The following is a 24574-nucleotide window of genomic DNA, read 5'->3' as shown; positions in this document are numbered from 1 at the left end:
CAACTTCTTTCTGATAAAAGAATAGTAAAGATTCCATAGTCCCTTTCTGGCTTTGGAGGTCACTAGTACAGCCCTTGGACAAATTTGATTGGGTAAACTATTACATGCGTGCGTCGGGCGAACAGACATTGGTGTCTGGGAAGAGCTCGGGTAACACATGGCTTGGTCGAACAACCGCCGGTGTGTCTGGAAAGGGATGGGAAGAATGTAAAACGATGTGATGACTTGCAGAGAAGGTGCCGACTGTGTTGGTACAGATTTGGTCACAATGTCTTCTGCCACGATTTGGGACGCATTCGTTATGTATTTCGTATGAAAGCAAGAAAACGTGACCTCATACCAGCAAAATAAACACATACACCGCAAGTGATACCTCCTACAGGAACATGCAACTTTAGACATAGTGAAATAGTATAATCCCACGCTTCTGCTAGTTCTTGATAAGTCGGGTTATTTGAGTTACCTATACATGTCGTCTCTTCCCCAGTCCATGCCCCGTCAGCATGGCACGTCCGGCTGGAATCTCCTATCAGCTGGTATCCATGGTTACAGGTAAACTGGACCACGTCCTGATAAGAGGTACCACCAGTCACGGCACCGTTCTCTGGAGCTGCGAGTGTCGGACAATGTACTCCTGAAATGTAAAAGAAAATGTCAACCAGAAATCCTGCAAACACGTAGATATGTTTCCAATGACATATTTTCCTTTGTTAAATGCATATCGAAACACACTTAGAAGTTCATCTGTCATAAGGATCAGGTCAATGACAAATTCATATTTTTTTGCCTCTCTGAATTTGTTAAATTAGTAGATGATGGTAAACGTCGGTGCATGTATGAGCACACTGCCTCCTGCCTTCTCTTGCAGGACGCTAATCTAATATATCTGCGACATTGAAGGGAGCACATCCAGACACCACTAGAACCTGATAAGTTAACAAGCTGGACACACTCTACAAAGAAGATTCATTACAGATTCAAAGTTACATCAAAAGTGTTTAACGTCTGATGTTTTAATTTGCCTTAGAAAAAACCGCCTCACCGGGGCAGGCGCCTTGTAGGATGCTGACGTCATCTATTGCAATGTCACCGTGAACGTTCCCTCCTCTGACTCCTTCAAAGATGACCTGGTAACTTCCGGTGGTTGGAATGCTCACAGTGACGCTGAACCACTGGTTACCCTGGTTACCAGATCTGGTCCAGATGGCAGTAGTCGTACTCTCAGCTTTCACAGATACTGTCAACGTACCTAAATACAACAGATGCAAAAACATTCATAGAAATTGTTGACCTGGACCCCGTTCATACTAAGTCGCCCAAGTCGCCCGAATCGCTGAAATCGTCAAAGCCGCATTGCTGTGGCCTAGTATGAACGCTCCAAATCGCATCTGAAAACGCCCGATGCGCATCGCAGCGAATCTACCTCCGGGAGGTGGATTAATACCGACTTGACCGCATTCCGGCTTAGTATGAGCGCTCCAAGTCGCTCGATGCGCATCGGGCGCATTACTTTGCATATTGACCCGGACATGGCCATGGTTTACGGGGTCATATGCGACGTCAGCCTTGATTTCCGCTTATTTGCCGCCATAATACGATATTTGCCTACCTCCTAGCTTGTTGGAAAATTTTGCGGAAATAAGGCATAATCATGCGATTTTGGCGTCTGGGATGTCAAAGAGACACACGTGCTCAGGACTCGGGGATGTGGGGATACAGACGAAACTTAAAGGATCCCGCCGGAACAAGAGCGTGTATGAGGAAGTAGCGATTTTACAACTCGCGCTCGTTCGGCCCCTCACGCTCGTACCCAGCGCCGTGAAGAAGCCATAGGTTTAAATCGTGGGCTTAGAATTATGTCACATCAACTGCCGATCAAGCTCAACAAAATAAACTTCTGGAATTCACAGCTGTTGTTTTTGTTTTGTTTTGTGCCTTTCTTGTTCCTCCGCGCGTAGTTGTGTACACCAGTACGTAACGGGCGACCTTCTACACTGGTAGTTAACCGTTATTTCTTCTAACTAAACACGTTGGAAACAAGACGAAAGTTCGTTATCTTGGGGGGTAAAATGTTGCTCAAGTGTGTTATGTTATAAGAAACAGATTTACAAAGTACCTTATCGTTGGCGCTGTTAGGGTGTTAAGATTATACCTCTCTACATTGCGCTCGGAGGGGAGTTATGTCACGGACCCAACTTTGCCACGGGAGGGAGTTTGGCAAAACACTCGTCCCCAGGACAGTTTGAGTTTCCCAGCATGCGTTGCGCACACAAACTGCGTTCTCTTTCCCAGGACACAGAGAAACGCACACACGCTAAATGCGCCCCGCTATGCCCAGGCCCGGGTCTGTGGAGGAGCGTGTTCGGCCCCTGGTGTGAAGGAATGCAGCTTCGGCGATATCAATTTCGGCAATTCGGGCGACTTGCGCTGCTTAGTATGCTGGTTATCGTTCATTTGAAAAGTTTGAATAGACAATGGCGGAGAGCGTTTCTTAAGCACCGTATCCTGCCCTCTCAGATAAGTGCTTTTAATCCTTCTATAACGCCAAAGGCGGTTATAGGAGTGGTATAACTTACCTATGTTTACTCCATACATGTGTGTCCAGAACGTCAGACACTGACCATGATGATACGCGTGGTAGGACGGAGATATCAGACGGGCGACATCTCCTTGTTGTCGTGGGTTCGATGCTTCAATGTACATGTAATGTCCTGAAGGAGGAAAATGTGGCTAGTTATTCTATTTCCTAATCGTTCGTTGCTCCATTGTACACATGCTCTGCCAACGACAAAAGTAGCACACCCCAGTGCTCTGTCTGTAGGTCTGGTTCATAAAATTCTGATAAGGAAATACAGGGTAATTCCTAAACTACACATTTCTAGCTCTAACTGTACATGTTGGTTGATATTTGACCATAAAAGGTCTTGGGCGTTATCTTTATATCTATCAGGTTATAGTCTTGTCAAGAACACATAACTACGAAGTAATGTTTTACACAAATATATTCCAAAAAAACTATAAACACACGGGTATTAAAGGATATTCTAACCAATATCTCCTCCCAGCCCATCAAATTGCCGCCACTCATGAGTTAGAATTGTACTTCTATTCTCTTGAATACGAGTTTTGCCTGAAATGTCGAACTGGCAGGGCAGAACTGCGTCAATTTCTTCCATTATGTAGAAATACAGGTTATCATGGAAGTCTATCTGTAAATGTGTTTGTAGCTAACATAATGATTGTAAAATGCTAAACTTTGAGAAGAGAACTTTTTCTGAAATAATTTCGTATCAGGGAACTACAAGGCATGAGACTTGCGAAGAATTCTACATTGGTGAGACAGGACGCTCAGATCATATTGAGAACAAGATTCCTAGCTGGCATTGAACACAAACGCCTCAGTTCGCTGTATCTCAACACATCCTCATTGAATTACCGGACCATACCGTCTCACTAGACAAAGTCAGAATACTGGACACTGAACAGGACTACTTTATGAGAGGTATAAAGGAGGCCATATACACCTAGGCACTCCAGCCATCACTCAACAGAGACAGTGGGCGTTATAAACTTCCTGGCACGTTTGACCAATTTCTGACGTCACGTATCCGTAAAGGCACTTGTCAATAAGGTCACGTTTCCATAACTCTCGCGAGTTTACGTTCGAAAATTAATTATTGGTCATTATTGATCCTGAAGAAGGCGACAGTGGTGAAAATGTTATCCTTGAATACCTTAGTGTTCGAAAAAAAATACGTATTTTACTAGAAATACAGGTTGTGATTCACCAAATGATGACGTAGATCAGCTAAAATTTTGGATTGATCGACACCTACAACTTTTATCAGTCTTGCCCATAAGATGGAGACAGGACTGCTCTGATTTTTACAAAAACGTACAAACCTGAGCTATTTCCAGAGGTGTGGTCGGCTGTTGGACCGGTGCTGCCCGTAGGAGTACCACCAGAGTCACGTCTCCAGTCAAAGTCGTCTGTCGCGTCCTGTGTGTACTGACACAGGTCTGCCTCGAAATCGCAGGGACCGTATGGATCTGTAGGGAAAAAAGTGAAGCACAGGGGACTGCATGACTGACTTACTGAAAAAAACACCGTAAGATACACAGGAGCTGGACACACACTGTATGAAGCAAAGTTGATATATAAATGATATTGTATTGTTAACGATATCGAGGATTTCTCTCGCTGCCAGCAATACTTTCTTAAAGAAAGCTCTTTCGAGGAATTTATAATATTGTTTTTATCTATCATGACATACTAGTAGACACACACACACAGTCTGCACGCCGCGCGGCCCTTTGCTCTTCGTTCTCAAAAAGAGCTTTGGTTGAAACATACATGAAGTTTCAAAGTAATTGGGGCATTCGCATGTCTTTATAGTATCTAATAAGGAGTCAAAACGGCTTTAGGAGCTTTGTGTGATGTCCAACACATCACATAGCACTCCTAAAGCGTGTTACATAGAACTCTGTCCATTGAACTCCTAATACATTTAATGAATGAATGATGAATGAAAGACCTTTATTGTGCATTTTTGCTTGAATAATAATAAGTACAGGTCATGGTGATAAGTAAAGGAATACATATAACGTTAGTGGTGATAATATAACGTAATAGAAGGTGATATCTTACTACGTCTGATAGGACTAATCTATACTTGTCTACTATTTACTGCAGGTTTCACTTCTTCTCGCTTCTTAAGGCAATTGTAGTTGTATGTGGATATGGAACTCGTAATACATGGTTTGTTCAGTTTCATAATAAATAGGAATATTTCAGTGCTGCTTACCATACTAGCACCCTTACTGGAGAGAGAAAATTTAGTACCGTTTCGTCTGTGGTAGTAGTCAAATCGCGACGGCGGGTTACTATCAGATAGCACCGCTCCAGGTGTGTCCTTGTTTGATCTGCTCAGGACACAACGACCGAATTGGTGGTCATAATCAAACGACAGACACGATCCAGACGGAACAGTTGAAGTTCCCACTAAACATTGTCTGGCGCACTCCTCCTGGGTAATGCTTCCGATCACTTCATCGTTGTGGCCGCTTATCACTTTTCCATCGTAAAAGTCAAACCAGGACAGCGACGTGTTTGCATCTGAAGTACAGATTGAGAACAAATGCCGTATAGATTTCCAGTGCAAATCCATGAAATAACATCAACAACATAGATATAACAAGAAAGTTTATTGCAAGTTCATGCCCGTGGGCTAATTGCAAATACATGGTAAAAACATAGAGAAAAACATACATGCGTCAGCAAACTGTGTCTGACTTTGTTGTAACAATAGGCTACTGGTACTAAATACAATTGTTAGCTATATCTAAACTAGCTGGGTTTAACTTCTTTATCGGCTGCAGTGGAAGACGAAAAGTCCCACTTTTTCTCGTATTTGGGGGTTCTGTGATTTTAAGAGAAAGGTAGGTTTTTGTTCATCCGTGAATGTGTAAAAGTAGGGGCAGATCGTGGTAACTTGTTTAAATAATTCGGTTCTTTCGTCACTGTTATATATATCAGCAATATATATGATGCCACCCCCACCCTGCCTTCTACAATATGTGGTTAGACATGTTAATGGAATTACTACTGCTCAAATATGAGATAGGCTAACGTCAAACATGTAGATACGAACTTCAAGGTAAATATGATACCACAAAGAAAAACAAACAAGATGACAGGGTATTGGATACCTTGATCACCGATGATAGGCTACGTTGTTTGTATTTCAGAATGCACATAACTTCGCGTTTGTGTATTTCCACAATTTGGCAAATATATCCCCCAAAAATATCACATTTTACAGTATCCCGTAACGTTACCTGGTTATATATAGTACAGACGTTGCCTCCATCTTTCGTCATATGTGCTTCTACTTATTCTCAAAGCAGAGGGAGAGAAACGTTAAAAATCCCGGACACTCCTATCCCACTCGACCGAAACCTCTGCTTGGAGAATACTTCTACCAAGGAGGTTTTATAAACTAAAAACCTCCTTGCTTCTACTAGGATCAGCACGCCGGTAGAACGTAATGCGTGTACGGCAACTAGCCTGCTATTTAAACCTATCATAACTGCCGAATCTCTTTTGTTCTCTTTGGTCAACGTTGCATCGGAGTAACAGCCGTTGCATAAGATATTTCTTTGGACACAACTAAATGAACCTATATGCGAGATATCAACCTTAAATACGCGAACACGACGTTAAACTCTTGTTCTTAAAAGTTCTTGCTTACGTTTCGGCGACGTGCTAATAAGATTCAGGTACATAATACACACACCAACTATAAGTTGCCTGAACTTACCAGCAAAACTGCCAAACAGACAAACCATGAGCAAAACAATCACGTCCACAGCCATATTTCTTAAGTCTACTTCCTCCTGATCACACCATACATTGAACAGTATTCATACGCGAGACAAAGTAACACCCCGACCTTGACGAAATCAGAAGACTTGAGTGTGTGTTTATTGAGGAAATGAAGGCACCATTTTACAAACCATGTCCTCTTGCTTATTTTTCTTCCGTCGGTGTGCATAATTTGTTTATATTCTGCAGTACAATTTTTACCTTCAGCTTCGAAACGAATTCGACAATTTCTCTTCTATAGATATTTCATCCTGTCTTGATTTTTTTATCATCAATTTTTTGGCAGCGTTAATTTTTACAGACTTCATATCTACTTATTACATTTTCCTGATTGTAAGGTTGAAATAACATGACATGGTGCTCAAGGTAACCTATCCCACTTTAATATCACTACGCCTGTTGCCCGAATCGTTCTGACGAGGTTACTACGTCTACCCTGAGGCTTAGTAGACACAAAGAACGTGGTAATCTGCTGCCATGTAGACTACCACATTCACTGTCACACTCTTGATTGCAGCAATGTCGTATTGTAGAACATTGATCTAAAGGAGATTGTACCAATATCTTAGAGAGGTCCACATCTTAGTACCCAAAAAAAATGGCAACGAACACTTTCGTGCATGCAACTTGAGGTACTCTTCAAAACAACAATTACCGCCGCCACATTAACCCTCCCGACGAGTAAGTGTGACCTTACAGACTTGCGCAGCACAGTTAACAATGGCTGAGACTGGTTGGGCAAGAATCACCAACAATCACTCCTTACATCAAGGATTTGTTTTGGCCTGTGTATGTGGAGGGGGGGGGGGTAATGGCATGAACAAATATCTAAAAATTGACGGTACAGTTGTGCTTATCGTCAGAAGTGTCAAACTTTGAAGCATCGTTGTGTGTCTATCCTATAAATCTTAGATCTAGATCTTTTGAAAAATACAACGAGACGTTCTCGCAATGTAACAGAAGCCTTCTGTCCGTACTTTTCTCCTCGGTGCAAGAAAGTGTTACTAAGTTCCAGAAAGCGGGTATACTGTAAAGGCCGAAATGCTCGGGGATTTAATTTCGCTGTAAGGAGAAAATGGAGTGTTCGTGGTGGTTTTGAGTTATAGCGCTACAGTCACACAATGGAACGCCTTTTCGCGGTGGTTTTAAGTTCGCGGCAAAGAGTTCACCGCGAACATAAAACCACCACGAACATTACTGCATTTTCAGTATCTCACAGGGCAGAAATTGCGGTCAACATTTGCGTATGGTGACCAGATGAGCCAAACAAAATGACGGCGCCCATAATGTCACAATCTGTGTCGATACAAGATGATTATATTGGAAATCTCAGCACAATGTACAAACATGATTTAATATTCCTAAAAAAAAAAAGATTTGTATTAGTGATGAATGTTCACCGTTATTCGACACTTTGCCAATTCCAAATATTTAGATTTTTTTCAAATTGAAATTTCGACTCGCACAGTCCAGTGAAATACTCCTTTTACACAATTAGGCCATACCAATTTAATTTCTTGGTTAACGGAATTTTTAAAAAAAGGGTCCCCCGAAAGTACGAAATGAAACGAAATGGAATGAAAAGGAACGAAATGGAACGAAATGGAACGAAAAGGAACGAAATGGAACGAAATGGAACGAACTAAAACAACATATGTAACATTATGAAATTAAATACCAATAGACAGCGAATTCTAAGGAGTAGACTGGAACAGGAAGCATTTTAGATACAGAAGTGAGCAGTAAATGCATAATATAACGTGTTTTATTTCTTGAATCTATGTGATGATATTAAATACAACGTTTTTGTCGCGTTCGTGGGGCTAGCTATAGATCCTTCCCTGAAAATGAAGGCGCCGCGTGCAAAGAGATCCGCCGCTCTTCCTTGTGTACCAACAAACTGCAAATGAACTGCTGCAAATAGTAGGGAAAACAAGCAAACGGAAATGAGTATCGAAGTTAGGACCAGATTATACAGTTGGTGGTAACATTGCATCTCATAATTCACCAATAGGGCATGAGGCAAGCGTTATTTTATTATTTATACAGCGTGTTTGCGTGTTGCGGGACGGAACTCTTCTCTCCCAAATGGGGCACCGCATACAAATAAACCGCCATTGTTGCCAGCGCGACGAAACTGTGGGCGTACGCTACCGACAGGTTGAATCAAACTCCGACTTTCCAGTTATTTACATACGGTTTTAGTCCATAACTTGTACGTAGCATATGCATATCTCCGCAACAACGATTTTAATACAACCAATTGTTCGGCTCAAAGTCAGAACCCTGTCGGAGAATGGACCTCTCCGTTAATGATGTGTAAATGAAGCTCTGCGCTGCGTCACCAATTTCACACATTTCACACTCCATTCAAACACGGACGTGGAGTCCTCTGGAGACATTTCTGCTTCCTTGTTGACGACAACACAAAGGGAGGGTGTGAACGAGCAGGACATGTCTTTCACGGTTCACACAACACGCAAACACGCTAGCTGTATGAATAATAAGATTACGCTTGCCTCATGCCCTCTTGGAGATGCAATGTAACCACCAACTTCTGTATAATCTGGTCCTAACTTCGATTATCATTTCCGTTTCCTTGTTTTCCCTGCTATTTGCAGCAATTCATTTGCAGTTCGTTGGTAGACAAGGAAGAGCGGCGGATCTCTTTGCACGCGGCGCCTCCATTTTCAGGGAAGAATCTAGCCACATAAACGCGACAAAAACGTTGTATTTCATATCATCACATAGTTTCAAGAAATAAAACACGTTATATGATGTATTTACTACTCTCTTCTGTATTTAAAATGCTTCCTGTTCCGGTCTACTCCTTAGAATTCGCTATCTATTGGTATTTCATTTCATAATGTTACATATGTTGTTTTAGTTCGTTCCATTTCGTTCCATTTCGTTCCATTTCGCACTTTCGGGGGACACCGCACAGTTTCAGGGGGTGAACAGGGTCAGGTGCAAGTTTTCATCCAAGCCTTCTGTTTTAATGATGTCCTAGTGCTAAAATTTTACCCAAAAAATGCGTTAACCAAGAAATCAAATTGGTGTGGCCTTATACTAGAAAAGAGTGCCAACAGCAGTGTACGGAAGTTTGTTACACTGTCTTCTCAAACAAGGCAACCTATCTCCCTACAGAACTAGAATAAAGGGTCCCATACTTTCTGCCTAAGTTTACCTTTACAGCATTCGTGACCACTTTAACTTGTTTTACACATTTTGAAAAGAAGAAAAACCGTATTCATTGTTACGAAAATAATTTCATCAGGTTGGTAGAATATAGGAGATTCTTTTTACACAACCAGGTAATCTCACCTGCTAACGTTTCGGTGTCTGTCAGACACCTTCTTCAGACCTTCTGACTGGAGTACTGCTTCTCACCGCTATAAGTAGCCGATGTAGGTGGCGCTTTTGTGGTGAGAACACTGTTCCAAACGTGGCTAAGTTTGTATCCCCCCCTCGTCTCGGTTCATCACTGGTGTTGTCTTCCTTATCCAGACGGCCTCCTTAATCCAACAGTGCCACCTACATCGGCTACTTATAGCGGTGAGAAGCAGTACTCCAGTCAGAAGCTCTGAAGAAGGTGTCTGACAGACACCGAAACGTTAGCAGGTGAGATTACCTGGTTGTGTAAAAAGAATCTCCTATACCCGTATTCATTGTTATCATACAATGTAATTAGCGACCAGAAAGCTGAGTTGACTTTATACAAAACATTTATTTCCCTCAATCCCACTTTTGCTGCAGTTGTCATGAACAACAATAGCCGGTGACTTGATACAGGAATATGACATTGAAGTTGTCTCTAAAACTTTACATGCTGCTATAGATGCTGATTACATAAGTCCGTACAAGGCCACATGTGAACTGGTCAGCAGGCTACGGAAATATCGTGAGACATTTTAATACAGTTATTCACAGAAAGAAGAAATTTCTTCACAAACTTTTTCTTTTACATGTACACATAGTTTGGACTGAACGACATGCATATATGTAGTGATACGTGCAACAATAACATCTAAAATCATAATTCGCTTCTCAACAGAGAAAAATAAAAAATAAGGTAAAGCACCCCGCAAGTACACGTTATCTCTTAATGTTGTTAAGTACGAGTTAAAACCTGACAGAAAGTTGGCAGCAGAGACACATTTACTTGTGTCAAAAGAAGGACAACTTGCATGTTACATTTACTTCATGGCAAGATATTGTACCTACTTCTGGAATGGATATTCTCTTTCCATCTAGATATAGTAACAGTCAGATATCTGATACTTTAACTTCGAAAGCAGAACCCTGTCGTTTACTATCATACAGTTTGATCAATAAGCAAGTTATTATAATTACTATTATTGCAGGTTATGTATAGTTCATAAAATAGTTCTTTTGTTTACATTCATTAAAATACATTATCATTTTGATATCTACAAGAAAAATACAGTAGCCACGTCTTGACAACTTGTTAAAGCTTGGCTGTTTCTTACGAATTTTACAGTAAGTCATTTACACGTTCAATACTATCCATTTGTCAAATATCTTTACTTTGGCTTATCTCCATACAATACGTTGATACACTAAGTCTGTCAGTGGCTTTGCTTACATACAAGCAGTAACTGTATAAAAATAGTTGCGAAAAACCTTCACACACTATTAACATTTTCCCAAGATTGCTAGATAGCATAATCATACAAGCAGGGCAAATTACCGCCTAACCAATATGGCTGTGTTAGCGGCAATCATTCGTAGTGTTGTTCCACCTTACTGCATCCTACCATGCCAGGTCTGTCACTTCTATATCTCAAGCAATGACCCTGGTGTAAAGGTCTGCAATCAGTCCTTCTCATTGAGCTAATCACATAAAAGTTGTCAGCCAATCATGTTGCTGCTTACGGTCAAGAGGCAACGTGATTGGCTGGTAACTTTCCCTCTCACAACAGGAGGGGAGCATCTGATTGGCTGATGACTCAGGCAGGCGCGAATGTGGGAACGACAGATGACAGGCATGTCAGCGCCGTTACTCGAGATACGCAAGCAACAGGCCTGGTATGAGAGGGTGCTAAACCGCAGAAAGGACAGACTTGTCCTTTTGCATTTCCACAAAATGTTGAACACACATAATATAATATATAACATGTGTCCTTCCCAGATATCAGTTTAGTACAAATTATCAAGCACAAGCGGACAGTAATATAACAATACAGTATCAAAACATTTGGTTTCTATCAGCAAATATTACATTGCATGCTTTTCAAACACGGTAGATTTAAATAACTTAAGCATCAAGTTTCCAATGCAGCTGTGAAAACTTTATGTAGCTTATAGAAGAAGAGGGTCGAAAATAACATTTGCTTTCGAATACCGTTCTGAATAGATGAAAGACGCTAAACCGGATAGTGAGTGAGTGAGTGAATAAGAGAGGAATTACACCCAAACAAGCAGAGATTTTAACTGGCAAAGTCCTAATAATATTGCACTGTGGTAAAATTGTGTGGTGCCCATTTACAAGTGATATAAGACATCAGTATCAATGCACAAAGCAAAGCGCACATGTTTACGTATCTTTAAAAAAGCAAACAGACGGTCTGTATGAGAGGTTAAGGTACAGCATGTGACAAAATGTACATCACCGATGTTTAGTGTCCAAAAGTGTTGCAGGTAGAAATGTATAAGTAAGAACATGTTTAGCATAATGTAGGAAAAAGTTTGTGGATACTTTCTCTAGGTGGAAAAAGTTTGGAATTGAGAAAGCTTCTAATTCACCAAATAAATAAATACTGACTGTTGTTCACCAACTACTGTGAAAACACTAGGCATGCTGTGATTTTTTTAACTGGTCAATTTACCATGTAGCTCACTGTATGTACTGTGCTAAAATTTCTTCATTTGTAATAGAACCAGACATCATTTTCGTATATTTTGGAATTGGTTGGCAATAGAAATGAACACATTTTATGTTTTGCTAGCTTCTTACATTTCTCATGTTTGCAATACAAAAGAAGCCACAAATGCACAGAGACATTTTGTCACAAACTTTTTTGAATAGATATACGATGTAGCTCACTGTATGTACTGTGCTAAAAGTTCTTCTTCATTATTTTGCAATAGAACTGCATTATTTTGTGTATTTTGGAATTGGTTGGCAATAGAGATGAACTTTTTCTGTTTTTTGCAAGCTTTACACATATTTCTCATATTTGCAATACAACAGAAGCCATAAAAGCACATTTTGCAGAGATGCTGGCTTGCCCGTTCAGTACATGTATGTAGTAGGTCCTTTCTGTGTCTAAATCTTATGCTTAGAGTATCACATTTATATCTGAGCTTGTTCGTAAGTTTAGTAGGGATTACCAGCAGCCTATCGTTGCGTAGTCATCCCTCAAGCATGCACCAATAGTCTTGTCGCGTGCAGATTCGCAGGAATCTGTGCTGTGAGGATCGAGTTTCGTCCCCGACTACACGTTGTAAAAAACCGTGTCCACGTGTCACAGTTGTATCGGGCCGTCCTGTATCCGTGGTTACTGAAGTTGTTACTTGAATTCCTTTATTCACCTACAGTCAGTTTCACTGGGGTGCAAACAACCACATCAAGATCTTCCTAAGATGTTCATGGCAGCTGCAAGATAAATGTAAGACTCCTCGCAAGGAACATCAGGGTTCCTCAGAGGATGTTCTTTGTTGTCACGACAACGCGCACTGTCCCCCGTCCTGCGGAAGATCCGTCTCCACAACGGATTTCTGCTCCTCGCTCTCGGGATCTTCCTTGTCGCTGGAGTTGCCGTGGAAACCGAGCGCGTGAAAGTCTGCGGAGGTGAGCGACGACTCGGGGGTGGGGATGGGGGTGACCTGAGGTGAACCCTGGATGTCCACGATGCCCGTCAGAACCTCGGCCTGGCCGCGGATCACTAACAGGAACGGCTTGTACCCGGGGCTGAGGACAGAAGGGGGGCATTTTAGACATGCAAATAAGTGCCATAAATAGCTAAATAACTAAATTTGGAGGTGCATGTATGTGCTTTGTTACCTTTTCTAAAGTCACTGATTCAAGAATATTCTAGTAACCAATAAACAGCTAATAGTGCAATGTGGCTTTACTATATGGCTTGTTTATTTGGCCAAGCAAACCGGGTCAGCCCTACCCTTCTCAAAGAAAGTGGTCGTTTTAGACATGTTCAGAAATCCTGCAAATCATTAAGTTTGTACGTCATAGGAAGATAAGCTTCATAATACATGTACATAAACCGAAAAAGCATTTTACTCGTTGCCATCAAGTTGTTACAAACAAAACTTGCTGTCAGATGTACAAAGATTAGATGTGACAGGTCGATTAGTGTAATATGACCAGCTGCTGCCGTGCCGGGTGCCTGCAAAGCTGGTGAAGTATGCCGATAACAGACTCTGCATGCGAGAAAGAACTTTAGTAGAGTCCAACACAGTCTTACCACTCAGTGTCAGCCCAGAGTTCCAGGTACGACAGTCCCTCCCGCATCCTCCCTACCACGTCGATGGGCATGTCCGTCAGGCTGGCCGTGTTGACGACGCGCGTCACGCCCATGGAGTCCCGCAGAACCAGGGAGATCAGCATGGCCCACTCCAGGCAGCCCGCCTCCATCATCACATGCAGCAGGTATCTGCGTTTGAAAATGATTGACAGTTAACTGTCAGTGGGTACTTTGGCTAAAAAATGATAGACAGTTAACTGATTATGTTGGTACCAGGGAGATCAGCATCGCCTACTCCAGACACCCCGCCTCCATCATCACATGCAGCAGGTATCTGTGTTTGAAAATGATTGACAGTTAACTGTAACTGTCTTAAAAATGATTGACGGTTAACAGTCTTAAAAAATGATTAACAGTTAACTGTAACTGTGTTTGAAAATAATTGACAGTTACTTGAGTGTCTAGAAAAATGATTGACAGTTAACTGTAACTGTCTTCAAAAATGATTGACAGTTAACAGTTACTGTCTTCAAAAATGATTGGCAGTTAACTGACTACAAAATGATCAGCATGGCCCACTAATGGCAGCCGGCCTCCATCATCACATGCAGCAGGTATCTGCGTTTGAAAATGATTGACAGTCAACAAAATGATTGGGAGTTAACTGTCTTTAAAAAAGTGAATGATGATTAACTGTCTTCAAAAATGAATGACAGTTACTGATTTCTTTGGTTCAAAAATGATTATTGGGGGTTACCAGTTACTGATTGGTACTTAGAAATGTCAACAGATCAATTAGGTTAAAAAATGGTAAACTTTTTAACTCCAGAACTAAAAAACGATTGACACTTTAACTGATTACTACGGTTCAAAAGTTACAAAATAAACCAACTTATGAACTACATTCAAAATGATTGACAGTTCACTGCTTTACCTAAGTTGTGTTTCGCAGTGTGGGGGTCCCCTGCAGGCCAGTTCCTGAGACAGGGCCTCCAGCTCATCCAGGTTGGCCAGGTTCCACATACTGTCATCCAGCGTCAGCTCCGAATCATCCGCCACGATGGACGCAGACATCTCCGACGTTTCCGTGGCTGCCGTGCTGCCATTGTCTCCTGGAAAAAGTCCCAAGGATAAGATAAGTTACCATTTAGGAAAACAGTGACATACAAAAACCAGGCTTCATTCTGACTTACTACAGAGTCATCATCATCATTTGAGCCATATTGTGAGTTAAATGGGTACTACAGGGTGAACAACAACAAAAAAATGATGTCCATACTACAAAATGTAGTAGCTTGTTTAAAAAACAAGATATTAAAACTGTAAAGTTCTGCTGCAGTACCATAGAAAGTCGGCAGAGGGCCCAACGTGTAACCATTTGGAGGTTTCACTAAGACCTACCCACCTACCAAATACAATGTATGAAGACAATCCATCAAGGCATTCTTGAGTTATCATCCTGTGGACTGAAATTCCTGTTGACACATTCCTGTACAATTCACAGAGTTGTTGCTGATTGCACACAATACTATGTACCATAAGACTCACCCCTGAAGTATTGCCAAAAACAATCTGCAAGTGTTTACCTTTCTGATTAGAGTTGAATTGTCTGGAGTCCAGAGCTTCCTGTCTGAGTTCGTCGCACAGGAGGTCCATGGACGAGCGGAGGGACGGGCTGGCGTACATCCCGTTCGGGCGGAGTCGGTTTGGTCCCTCGCTGATATCGCTCAGCGTCATTCCGTTCACTCCAACTTCCAAGGCTTCGTAGGACGAAGACCTCGATCTTTCTCCTACTGACACAATTTTTCATGTTGTTATCAGAGACCGAATGCAAAATAGATATTCTTTTCTGGAGAGTATTAAATGATAGATTTGTTTGTAAGGCTGCCGATATATTTGATAAGATGTAATGTGGACAATTTAGTTTTTGTTAGGCCCTACTTTATGGATTAAATCATCTGGACACTCAAAAACGTACGCAAGCACACAAAAAAGTAAAAGATACACAGTCAAGCAATAAACGAAATCTAGGTGAACGCAAAGGTTTAAAATGATGAAACACGCAGAACTCTTACAAACAGTTCTTTCAGAAGGTACTTGTTGGTTCTCAGAGTATGTTCGACTATCCCAAGACTATCCTCGCTTTGTGATCATACAAGATTGCACAACGAAAGCCATCAGACCCTTACAGATAAGGGTAATACAACTAGCAGAGTGAAGCAGATTAGAGTAGTGCATGTAAGTGTAAAAAAACAAGAGAAAGGGCCCGAGAAACTCACCGCTGTTAGACCTTGACAGCACCTGAGACAACGCAATCACTAGAAAAGAGAGGAGCAAGAAATATGAAGATAAACCGTCATGAAATGTAGCATTTAGGTATGGTGGAGAGCAGGCAAAAAGAGAAGTGTAAAAATGGCAGTAACGGCACGTGAAAACGGGTCCTAAACTTACCCCCAATCCTCCAAAATTTCTTTTCATACAAAAAGTAGGTGGGATACAAATATATCTAAGACAGTCATAGATTCTGAACTACAAAATGTGACCCTGCCCCCAAGAGACTGCCAAAATCCTTAAAGAACATTAAAGACCAAATGTTTCTGCTCGAGGTGACTGCAATAAGAACATTACTCCCCACAGGGTCCTTTTTTCCAGGGATGAATTGACCTCCAAACATGTAAAGATCAGTTGCTGTAAACGCATTTAAGTTTGCGTGGTTTTTATTTCGCGCTAAGGCGCTAGTGGTTGCAGTGGTTTTAAGTTTGCGGCAGCGCTATAGTCACATACTGCTACAGTATTGGACAAAATTGTTCACGGTGGTTTTAAGTTCACGGTGAAACAGTCGCCGCGCTAACATAAAAACATCACGAACATTTCTGCATTTACAGTAACTAGAACAGTAAGTGTCTACCCACTGGACACAATGGCAGGAACAGATTTGCATAATGCTGGTCAATCTTTTTCAAAAGATTCAAATATTTTTCTCTAGCGGTTTTCAAAGTTATATTGTGAAGCATGATCGTGTACAATAGTCAGTGACCCCAGTTTTGAGTCCATGGCTGCCATTTTTAAGGGAACAGAGCACCACAGCAAACCAGAATGAAGAAGGAACATGTACCAAGAAGCACCCCGACCAATCAAACCATGTGAAACACCCGCGATTTGACGTTTAGAGAAAAGTAGTAGAAACTTTTTTTTTTAACTTTAAATCGCGGGCGGATTCAATCACTTCCAAAGTGGCAAAATTGTCAATCTGAAAACATCTTTTGGAAGCTGAAACCTTCCACCATCTTGGCGTTAGGAAGGGCATCCAGCCGTAAAAACTCTTGCTACGAAAAAGACTTGCACTTGATGAGGAGTTCTGGGGCTTCCCCATCCATGTGCAAGCACGTCCAACCCCCGTATGATGGGGAACAAAAGACGTTAAATTGGATAGATCTTACTGGCGAGTTTGTTTGGTCAGATATAGTCGATAACGCAAGTTAGAAAGCAATTTGTTGTGGATAGGAATCTGAGATTCAATGTGTTTCACATGGTTTGATTGGTCGGGGTGAGAAGGTGAGAAGTGGATATGATGTGAGTACCTGGCATTGGCCACTGGAAGTCCCTGTGCAGTGTGTGCAGCGATGTCACAAAGTCGTCCACTCTGGCTGCTCTGCACCTGGGGAGTTATACAACATGTGTCAAATGGTTGGCATAGCAAGCAATAACATACATTTATGCAGTCTTCATAAAAATTCTGTGAAAAGCCCTAAAAGAAAAAGCTTAAAGGTTGGTTAATTCATTACTAAGTCTTAAACCGCTGTTACTTGTTACCGCTCTACCCGTACCTAAGCTTCACTACTTGTACCTGTACCTACACCTGTACCTGTACATAAGCATTTGCACCTGTACCTAAACATCTGTACTTACATAGTACATGCAAACCTTCTAATAGTTCATCATCATGATCATCATCGGTCGACCCCCGAGGGGGACGGGGCAAGTCCTTGCACAACTTTAGACCACACCAGTCCATCTGCCATGGCCGCACTAAGGTCTTCCACATGAATTGAGGTGTCTCTAGATAGAGCCCCCGGGAAAGTCAGCTTTCTGGATCGTGTTTTTTTTAGGGGCCTCCACAGAATGAGTGAGGAGATAATCTCCTCACTTGCCCGAAGGCAGTGACCAGCAAACTGGACCCAGGTACAGTATAGTTACATCGAGGTACCAAATTGATGTAGCCCTACAAGTTATGTGTAGCAGTCAATTTTTTCAACATTGCTATAGATAGTTAAAAGATAAGTTTTCCATAGTATTTTCTTAGGAAACCCCTTCTCCAACCCAAAATGTCGCCCCACCTTTCCTTCTGCAGCCAACCAATCAGCTCGAAGTTGAGATGAGCCGCGAAGGAGCCCAGTTCCCGCAGGCGACCGGCGCTGAGCAGCTTGCGTGCGTGTCGCTGTAGAATCACATCGATGAAGAAGTGCTCCGCTGTCTCTTCCAGATGTTTCAGTGTCCTGTTTGGAAGATAATCATTTTCATATCTATATGGACTAATTTTCCTTTGCAGATGGTGATATACATGTAGTTGGAATGATTAATGGTGTATTTGCCATCTATTTGAGTTAACTTTTTGTTAGAAGGATTACTTTTCACTCATTGTAATAATTATAATTCGATGTAACAGGAATTGAGAATGATAGTTTGGGCCACACAAGTTTAGTATAGTCTCTTGTAAAACAGATTCTTCCTCCTATCAGAAAAACTGAACCAAAGACTACTTATAAATTGTCATAGTTTGATTACAAGCAGTTGCTATTTTTCAAACTTCTCTGTAAAATGAACAAGTAATTTTATGAATTTCAAAGTGCATTTAGAAAGTGGAAGGAATTTAAGGAAGCAGGGCTGAAAGGAAGTATATCTAATTTAACCCTCAAACCACCGTAGCTTTTTTACGACTAATCTTACCGTATGGGGTCAAAACTGACCCCACAATGTTTTCTACAAATACAGCTTTTTTGGTGATTTTTTTGTGTGATTTGTAAATATGCATAGTTCCATACATCTATAAGGGACAGTTTGACATGATAAGCTGTGAATAATTTCTACTTATTATCATAATTTATGCAAAAAGAAGGAACATCGTCTTTTGCAACTAACAGTCAAACCTGCCCAAGGCGACCAACCGGCGGACCGAGCAAAAACGGTCGCGATGGACAGGTGGTCGCCATGAAGAGGATTCCACTCACATGTTTCCAGGTCGAGGTTTTCAAATACAGTACGTAAATGGATGGAAAATTATGTGAATTTAGACAACATGACCCCCACCAGGTTCAATTCTCATTGACAGAAAGATCCTACAAAAATTACATTTTCCGTTATCGTCGTAATAATTGTATACCGTTAACGTTACATCGCGTAAAAATTTTTCATAATTTTGACTACAAAACAATGGTTGCCTCGATGATCGCAGCGCCCTCCCGCATTCACACGTTACATTAAATAGTACACACTCACACACACGCACATCATCGAAGTTTTAAGGCCTAAGACAAATCCCTAGAAAACACCTACTGACCCCTGCCTTTTTGGGGGCGCCGACCGTTGGATAAAAGGGGCAAAAAGTTTTCGATCTGACAGCTTAAGATGAAAACGGAACGGTGTGATTTCGTCGCGCCGCGCCGCATCGAAAGGCAAGTCAGTGCAGCAGATCGCACACCGTCCAATAAAGGTTTGAGATTCATGGAAATAAAAAGAAAATAAGAATATTAATTTTAATCAATAACTAGAGTATTCGTAAATGTTCATACACAAAAGCAACGTGTTTTAGAAAGGTCAGCGGTACGCCAAATCTACTCTCCAAGCAGAGGATGGGTTCCGGCAGGTTTTTGACGTGTTTTTAGGCGTTTTTGTCGGCCTTTCTACTTTAGAGACAAAAAAAAAAATGAAAAAGTAGAAAGGCCGACAAAAACGCCTTAAAACACGTCAAAAACCTGCCGGAACCCATCCTCTGCTTGGAGAGTACGCCAAATCCGGGCCGCGACAAATCCAAGATGGCGTCGGGACCAAGGAACAATATTTCTCGCCCGACGTTTTGCCCGCCGAGAAGTCATTTTTCGGCGAAATTTAGTAACACACAGACAGATTTTTGTTGAAAATACAACAAATAGATAGTAGTTTCTGCGAAATCTGACTTTTTGATGCCATGCACTACGTATTCGTTTTTAAAATTGAGTTTAAACCGAACTGAGTTTGCAGTTAACTATAAGATTACGATGGGCACAACAACATCACAAACATTTGTCTTTACAATGTTTATAGGGGGAACGTTTTATTAAACACTTCATGGAGGAATCGATGCTATAACATTGCTATTCCATATATTTTTGTCCTTCAAATTCTGGAAAACATTTCCGTGAAATCCGACAGCAAAATGATCCGATGTCACCACACGCTTGAAAATTAGGCGGCCGCCATGGGCAGGGATTGTGCTCTTTGCGGTCCCAATTCGTGGCGGTCGCGGTCGCGTTGGACAGGTGGTCGCCTTGGGCAGGCAGCTTAATGCTTGTGCCTATGGGGAAAATTTTCGGGACCGAGAAAAAGCGGTCGCCATGGCCAGGTGGTCGCGTTGAAAAGGTGGTCGCCTAGGCAGGTTTGACTGTAACGCTATTCAGACAAGCGGGCTCTTTTGAGGCCTGCGCCAACACTTGATGAGATATTGCATCTGAATGGCTTACACTAGAACAACCAAACTTGGTCACTCTTGCTAAAAGTTTGTTTGCAACATTTCCAAATAAATGAAATAACTAAAAAATGGTTTCTTGTTGCCATGGCAACCGGTTTCTGAGAGACATATTTGGAAAAAGTCCCTAATTTTAGATTTAACAATGTAATTTTAGGGTTGTCTTTTTAAACTGCACTTACTTTTTATATCCATGCCATCTAATGTAATCCACTATAACTTTTATGATTTGATATTCCTAATATATGCAAATTTGATTACGTCATCGGTCAAAATCTAAGATGGCGGACGATGTTATTAGATTAGCTATAACCGGCCATTTCAACCTCATATTTCATCATTTCCATGTTTATTGTAACAATCTTAATATAAAAGTTTTAGTCTATCTTTATTGTGCTTTGAGGTTATTTGATGAAAAAATGCATTTTGAACAATTCAAGATGGCGGAACCAAGATGGCGGATTTCACCAGTGGTAGCTAAATATGAATATGATTTTTATGACGTCATTTTGACGTCGTTCCTGTTTCTATTGACAAATAACTTCTTTGGATACATATACAATTTATCATACAGAATTTCTATTAAAGTTTTATCTTGTACCTTTGAGCTATATGGAAATACCGAATTCGGTGGTTTTCGCCAGTAAAACCACATAAATGACGTCATAATACGTCGCAACGTCAAAAATATTTACGTTCATTAAAATAATCTATTTTTTTCATGTTTCTACAAAATAATATTTTGTTACTATGATCATAATAACCCTTGTCATACATGTTATTAGATGATAAGTATCAAACAATAGGGAATATGAGTGCAGATTTTGCTGGGGTCAGTTTTGACCCCACTGGACCACGCATAAACTTTCTAGGATAACTTAATCAACAATCAGCCAATCTCGGTAAAATCGTATGAGAAGTTATTAGACATATATACAAACAAACTCCTAGGAGGAATTTTGGTTTCGACTAGAAATGTCAAAATGGCACATGTTGATATACGTCTGGGGTCAGTTTTGACCCCATACGGTGGTTTGAGGGTTAAGAAAATTATGCAAAGCAATGCACATCAAATTAACTTCCAGTCTAGAGTTTCGATGCATCAAAAGTTTTTGAATCTACTTTGATGGCAAAGATGTAGATTTGATGCTGTGTATTATAATTGTCGTATCAAATCAAGCACAAAATTGAACAAAATGACTTGATTAATACACATTCAAGCAATTATGACAATCACTGCATTTCAAATTTTTAACGGTCACTCTTATTTGCAACAAATTTTGATAAAAGTATGAAAAATCTTGGGTCCTATCAGATGTTAGCCATGGTAATAACTTTACATCTGCTAGTCACAGTAGAAGGTTTTGTGAAAGAAGTAGGAGGGATAAGAAATCAGTATTCCAGACTCAAAAAACAAGTGCAAAAATCTTGAAGTCTTTGCCCTTGAAGCATCGCCAAAATCACTTCACTATGCAGCTGATTTTTCTTGATTAAATCTTGTTTCATTGAAAAGATTGGGATTTCACACTGGCACTACTTCAAGTTATAGACTACATAGATTTGACTTCTAAACTACGCACAATAAGATAGCTCACGGTTTGAAGTGCGCATGTTCATGTCACATTTGCATCATTCTGCTCATGAGCACTTCAAACCATGCACTAGCTAGTTATAGGAATTATGTTGATTTGGTTTTAAAAAGACTGGGATTTCACACTGCTCAAGGTTATGGAGGTAGATTTGACTTCTAAATTACACACAATAAGCTAGTTCAAGGTTTAGAGTGTGCATGTCGAAGTTGAAGGCCCAGTGGCAATACCTGACATCTTTTTTCTGTTTTTTTTCTTATTTTCTTGTTTTCTAATATGTTGAGAAATATTTTCTTATACAAAGAAAAACAAGAAAAATCAAGAAACTTTCTGCACAGTCTTGTCTATGTCAATTTTTACATAAAGAAGTTTATTCCTTTTTTTTCTGAAGTTAAGAAAATATTTCTAGCATGATGTTTTCAAATAAGAATTTTCTAGAAAAATAAGAAAAGTTGTCTTTTTCTGTCTTACTATAAGATTCATTTTTTGTTTGGTTACATAATTGGTATATACAGATTGTTTCCTTAAGATAGTTTTTCTTGAAAAGTTGATTCTACTAAGAATAATTTTTGGTTTAAGAAAGTTCAAGAAGAAAATTCTTAGATGCAATTCTTGTTTGTGCTCAAAACAGGGATTCTTGTCTGTGCTTAAAACAGGGATTCTTGTATACAGAATAATATTCTTGCTGACAGAAAAAATTTCTTTGTAGAAGGAAAAACAAGAAACATATTTTTTTTTAAGAAAAGCGATTTTTGGTAGTGTGACATATTCAACATTTACATGCAATATAGACAATTTTATCCAACTGTCAAACACACTTCAAACCATGACCTAGCTTTTACAATAGTGACACTCTTAGAGGGCTACGCTCTAGTATCAGTCTTGATCTGTTCTCACCCCATAAATACCCCGCAATCTGCCCGTGGCGGTATGTCCTTTGGTGCCGCTCTGCCGCAAAATAAAAGATGGAAGTAAGGAAAAGGCAACAAAGGAAGCCCAGCTAGGATAGACAACAGATCAGTGAGCAGGAAGCCGGACATACTCAGTTCTGACTTTAAAATTCACAAATGTTTTGAACATGATAAAAATTCTACAGCCTGGAATCCATCCTGTTTTAACTCCAGTCGGCACCTGTGATCGCCTGCCTGCGGATCAGAGAAAAGTCTGGCACACGCTGATTGCAACGTTTCATCTGTACTTCATTGATTAATTCAGGATGGAATTTCCAGAGCCATGAATAGTTTCATCAGGTTGGTAAGTCACTGAATAAAAAAGACTCTTTTTACACAACCAAGAGATTTATTCCACTGACGTTTCGGTAACCATCTGTCACCTTTTTCAAGGCAATTCTGACTGATTCACATAGCAAAGCAGCACAGGTGTTGTTGCCTATACATGTAGATAATAATGAGATGCATTCCCAAATGCAAAGTATTTACATATGTACAATCACACTGGGATGACAGCAATACATTGTATATACAAATGTATATAAGCAGTCCCAAATGTACAGAAGTGTTGGTTGTGTAAAATGAGTCTTTTTTATTCAGGACTTTCCAGAGGCAGCGTAAGAGGGATTGAACCAAAATACCAGACTGTTCAATCCCTGTTACAACAGGCCAGTTTTTGACCAATCAGAGCTCTTGCTTACAGTTTAAACAATTATTCGAGGACCAATGGAAATGTCTAGTAACAGCTGCCAGACTTCTGTGCAGGGAAGCAATCAAAGGAGTGGACTGGAGCTAGAATAGGATGGATTCCAGGCTAAACAATTTCAAATTATTGGTTGAATTTCCTTGTAATAAATCGGTCAATCACGCAAAACAAGGATTTCCACATTGATTTTGTACATTTATGTGATAAACATTCCAAATAAGCCTTCAAGACTACCTTAAGTTTATAAAAAAAGCTCGGAAAACGAAGAAAGCCACCCATAGATAATAACATCACATAAAGAATTGCAAAATCTTTGAAGCAAAAAAACAGGAAAAAAAACGAGAAATGAGGGCAACTCCTTTGATGTTATCAAGATGGGAGAAAAAGAAGTTTTTCACCTATTAAAATAATTAATTGTAATAAAAAATAGCGCATCCTCGTAGTATCTTCTCAATGTGACATTATTGATACATAGATTAATGTATTTCTTTGACATTGGAAAAAGTTGCATCTAAAACAATCATTGTACATTGAATTTAGCAGTTCAACCAATGATAGCATACCAGTTGGTAGTTCGACCAATGAGAGAGTGCACATGGCTGCATGTCCGTCAAATACTTGCATTTTTATGTTTCTACATGCAAATAGAAAAAAGAAAATTTGCAAGTATTTGACGATATGAAATACATGTAGTCTTATGATAAATTTTGTATGTTTCTATTTTGCATTTCTACGTTTTGATGGAGGTGGGCAGAGCTATGGGATTGGTTGTTTAGAT

At 40.4% G+C, this 24574-nt stretch overlaps 2 protein-coding genes across 8 annotated transcripts in view; both read right to left on the bottom strand.

Moving 5' to 3' along the window:
* Positions 1 to 100: 100 nt before the first annotated feature.
* LOC136444301 (uncharacterized) lies at positions 101 to 6407 on the bottom strand. The gene is made up of 7 exons (XM_066441814.1): positions 6321 to 6407; positions 4844 to 5116; positions 3904 to 4050; positions 2577 to 2711; positions 1043 to 1249; positions 464 to 634; positions 101 to 186 (listed from the first exon to the last, which is right to left on the bottom strand). Exons 1-7 carry the CDS (start codon positions 6373 to 6375, stop codon positions 101 to 103), a joined length of 1074 nt encoding a protein of 357 aa, XP_066297911.1. The 5' UTR covers positions 6376 to 6407.
* A 4429-nt stretch (positions 6408 to 10836) lies between these two features.
* The window catches only part of LOC136444917 (guanine nucleotide exchange factor subunit RIC1-like), a 47516-nt gene continuing 33778 nt past the window's right edge, over positions 10837 to 24574 (bottom strand). For 3 of the 7 annotated variants that reach the window (XM_066442691.1, XM_066442692.1, XM_066442695.1), the window contains 8 exons: positions 23038 to 23088; positions 18168 to 18326; positions 17412 to 17488; positions 16110 to 16148; positions 15417 to 15620; positions 14765 to 14942; positions 13831 to 14019; positions 10837 to 13319 (listed from right to left, as the gene is read on the bottom strand). In XM_066442691.1, the coding sequence (XP_066298788.1) occupies positions 13070 to 13319; positions 13831 to 14019; positions 14765 to 14942; positions 15417 to 15620; positions 16110 to 16148; positions 17412 to 17488; positions 18168 to 18326; positions 23038 to 23088 (1147 nt within the window). In that variant the 3' untranslated portion in view covers positions 10837 to 13069. Of the gene's footprint in view, positions 13320 to 13830; positions 14020 to 14099; positions 14165 to 14393; positions 14449 to 14764; positions 14943 to 15416; positions 15621 to 16109; positions 16149 to 17411; positions 17489 to 18167; positions 18327 to 23037; positions 23089 to 24574 lie in introns of those variants that run through there. The other 4 variants (XM_066442693.1, XM_066442694.1, XM_066442696.1 and 1 more) reach the window with 4 other exon arrangements.

This window comes from Branchiostoma lanceolatum, chromosome 11 (assembly GCF_035083965.1).
Source record: "Branchiostoma lanceolatum isolate klBraLanc5 chromosome 11, klBraLanc5.hap2, whole genome shotgun sequence".
Lineage (NCBI taxonomy): Eukaryota > Metazoa > Chordata > Leptocardii > Amphioxiformes > Branchiostomatidae > Branchiostoma > Branchiostoma lanceolatum.
The sequence above is the reverse complement of the archived record's forward strand: the minus strand, read 5'-3'. Positions and strand labels throughout refer to the sequence as shown.

Excerpts from the sequence above, each read along its gene's own strand:
- LOC136444301 (XM_066441814.1), bottom strand. The coding sequence starts at position 6,375 with ATGGCTGTGGACGTGATTGTTTTGCTCATGGTTTGTCTGTTTGGCAGT. Across the intron at positions 2,712-3,903 it reads CACCTCTGGAAATAGCTCAG|GACATTACATGTACATTGAA; the intron begins GTTTGTACGTTT and ends TTCCTCCTTCAG. Across the intron at positions 1,250-2,576 it reads CATGTATGGAGTAAACATAG|GTACGTTGACAGTATCTGTG; the intron begins GTAAGTTATACC and ends TGTTGTATTTAG.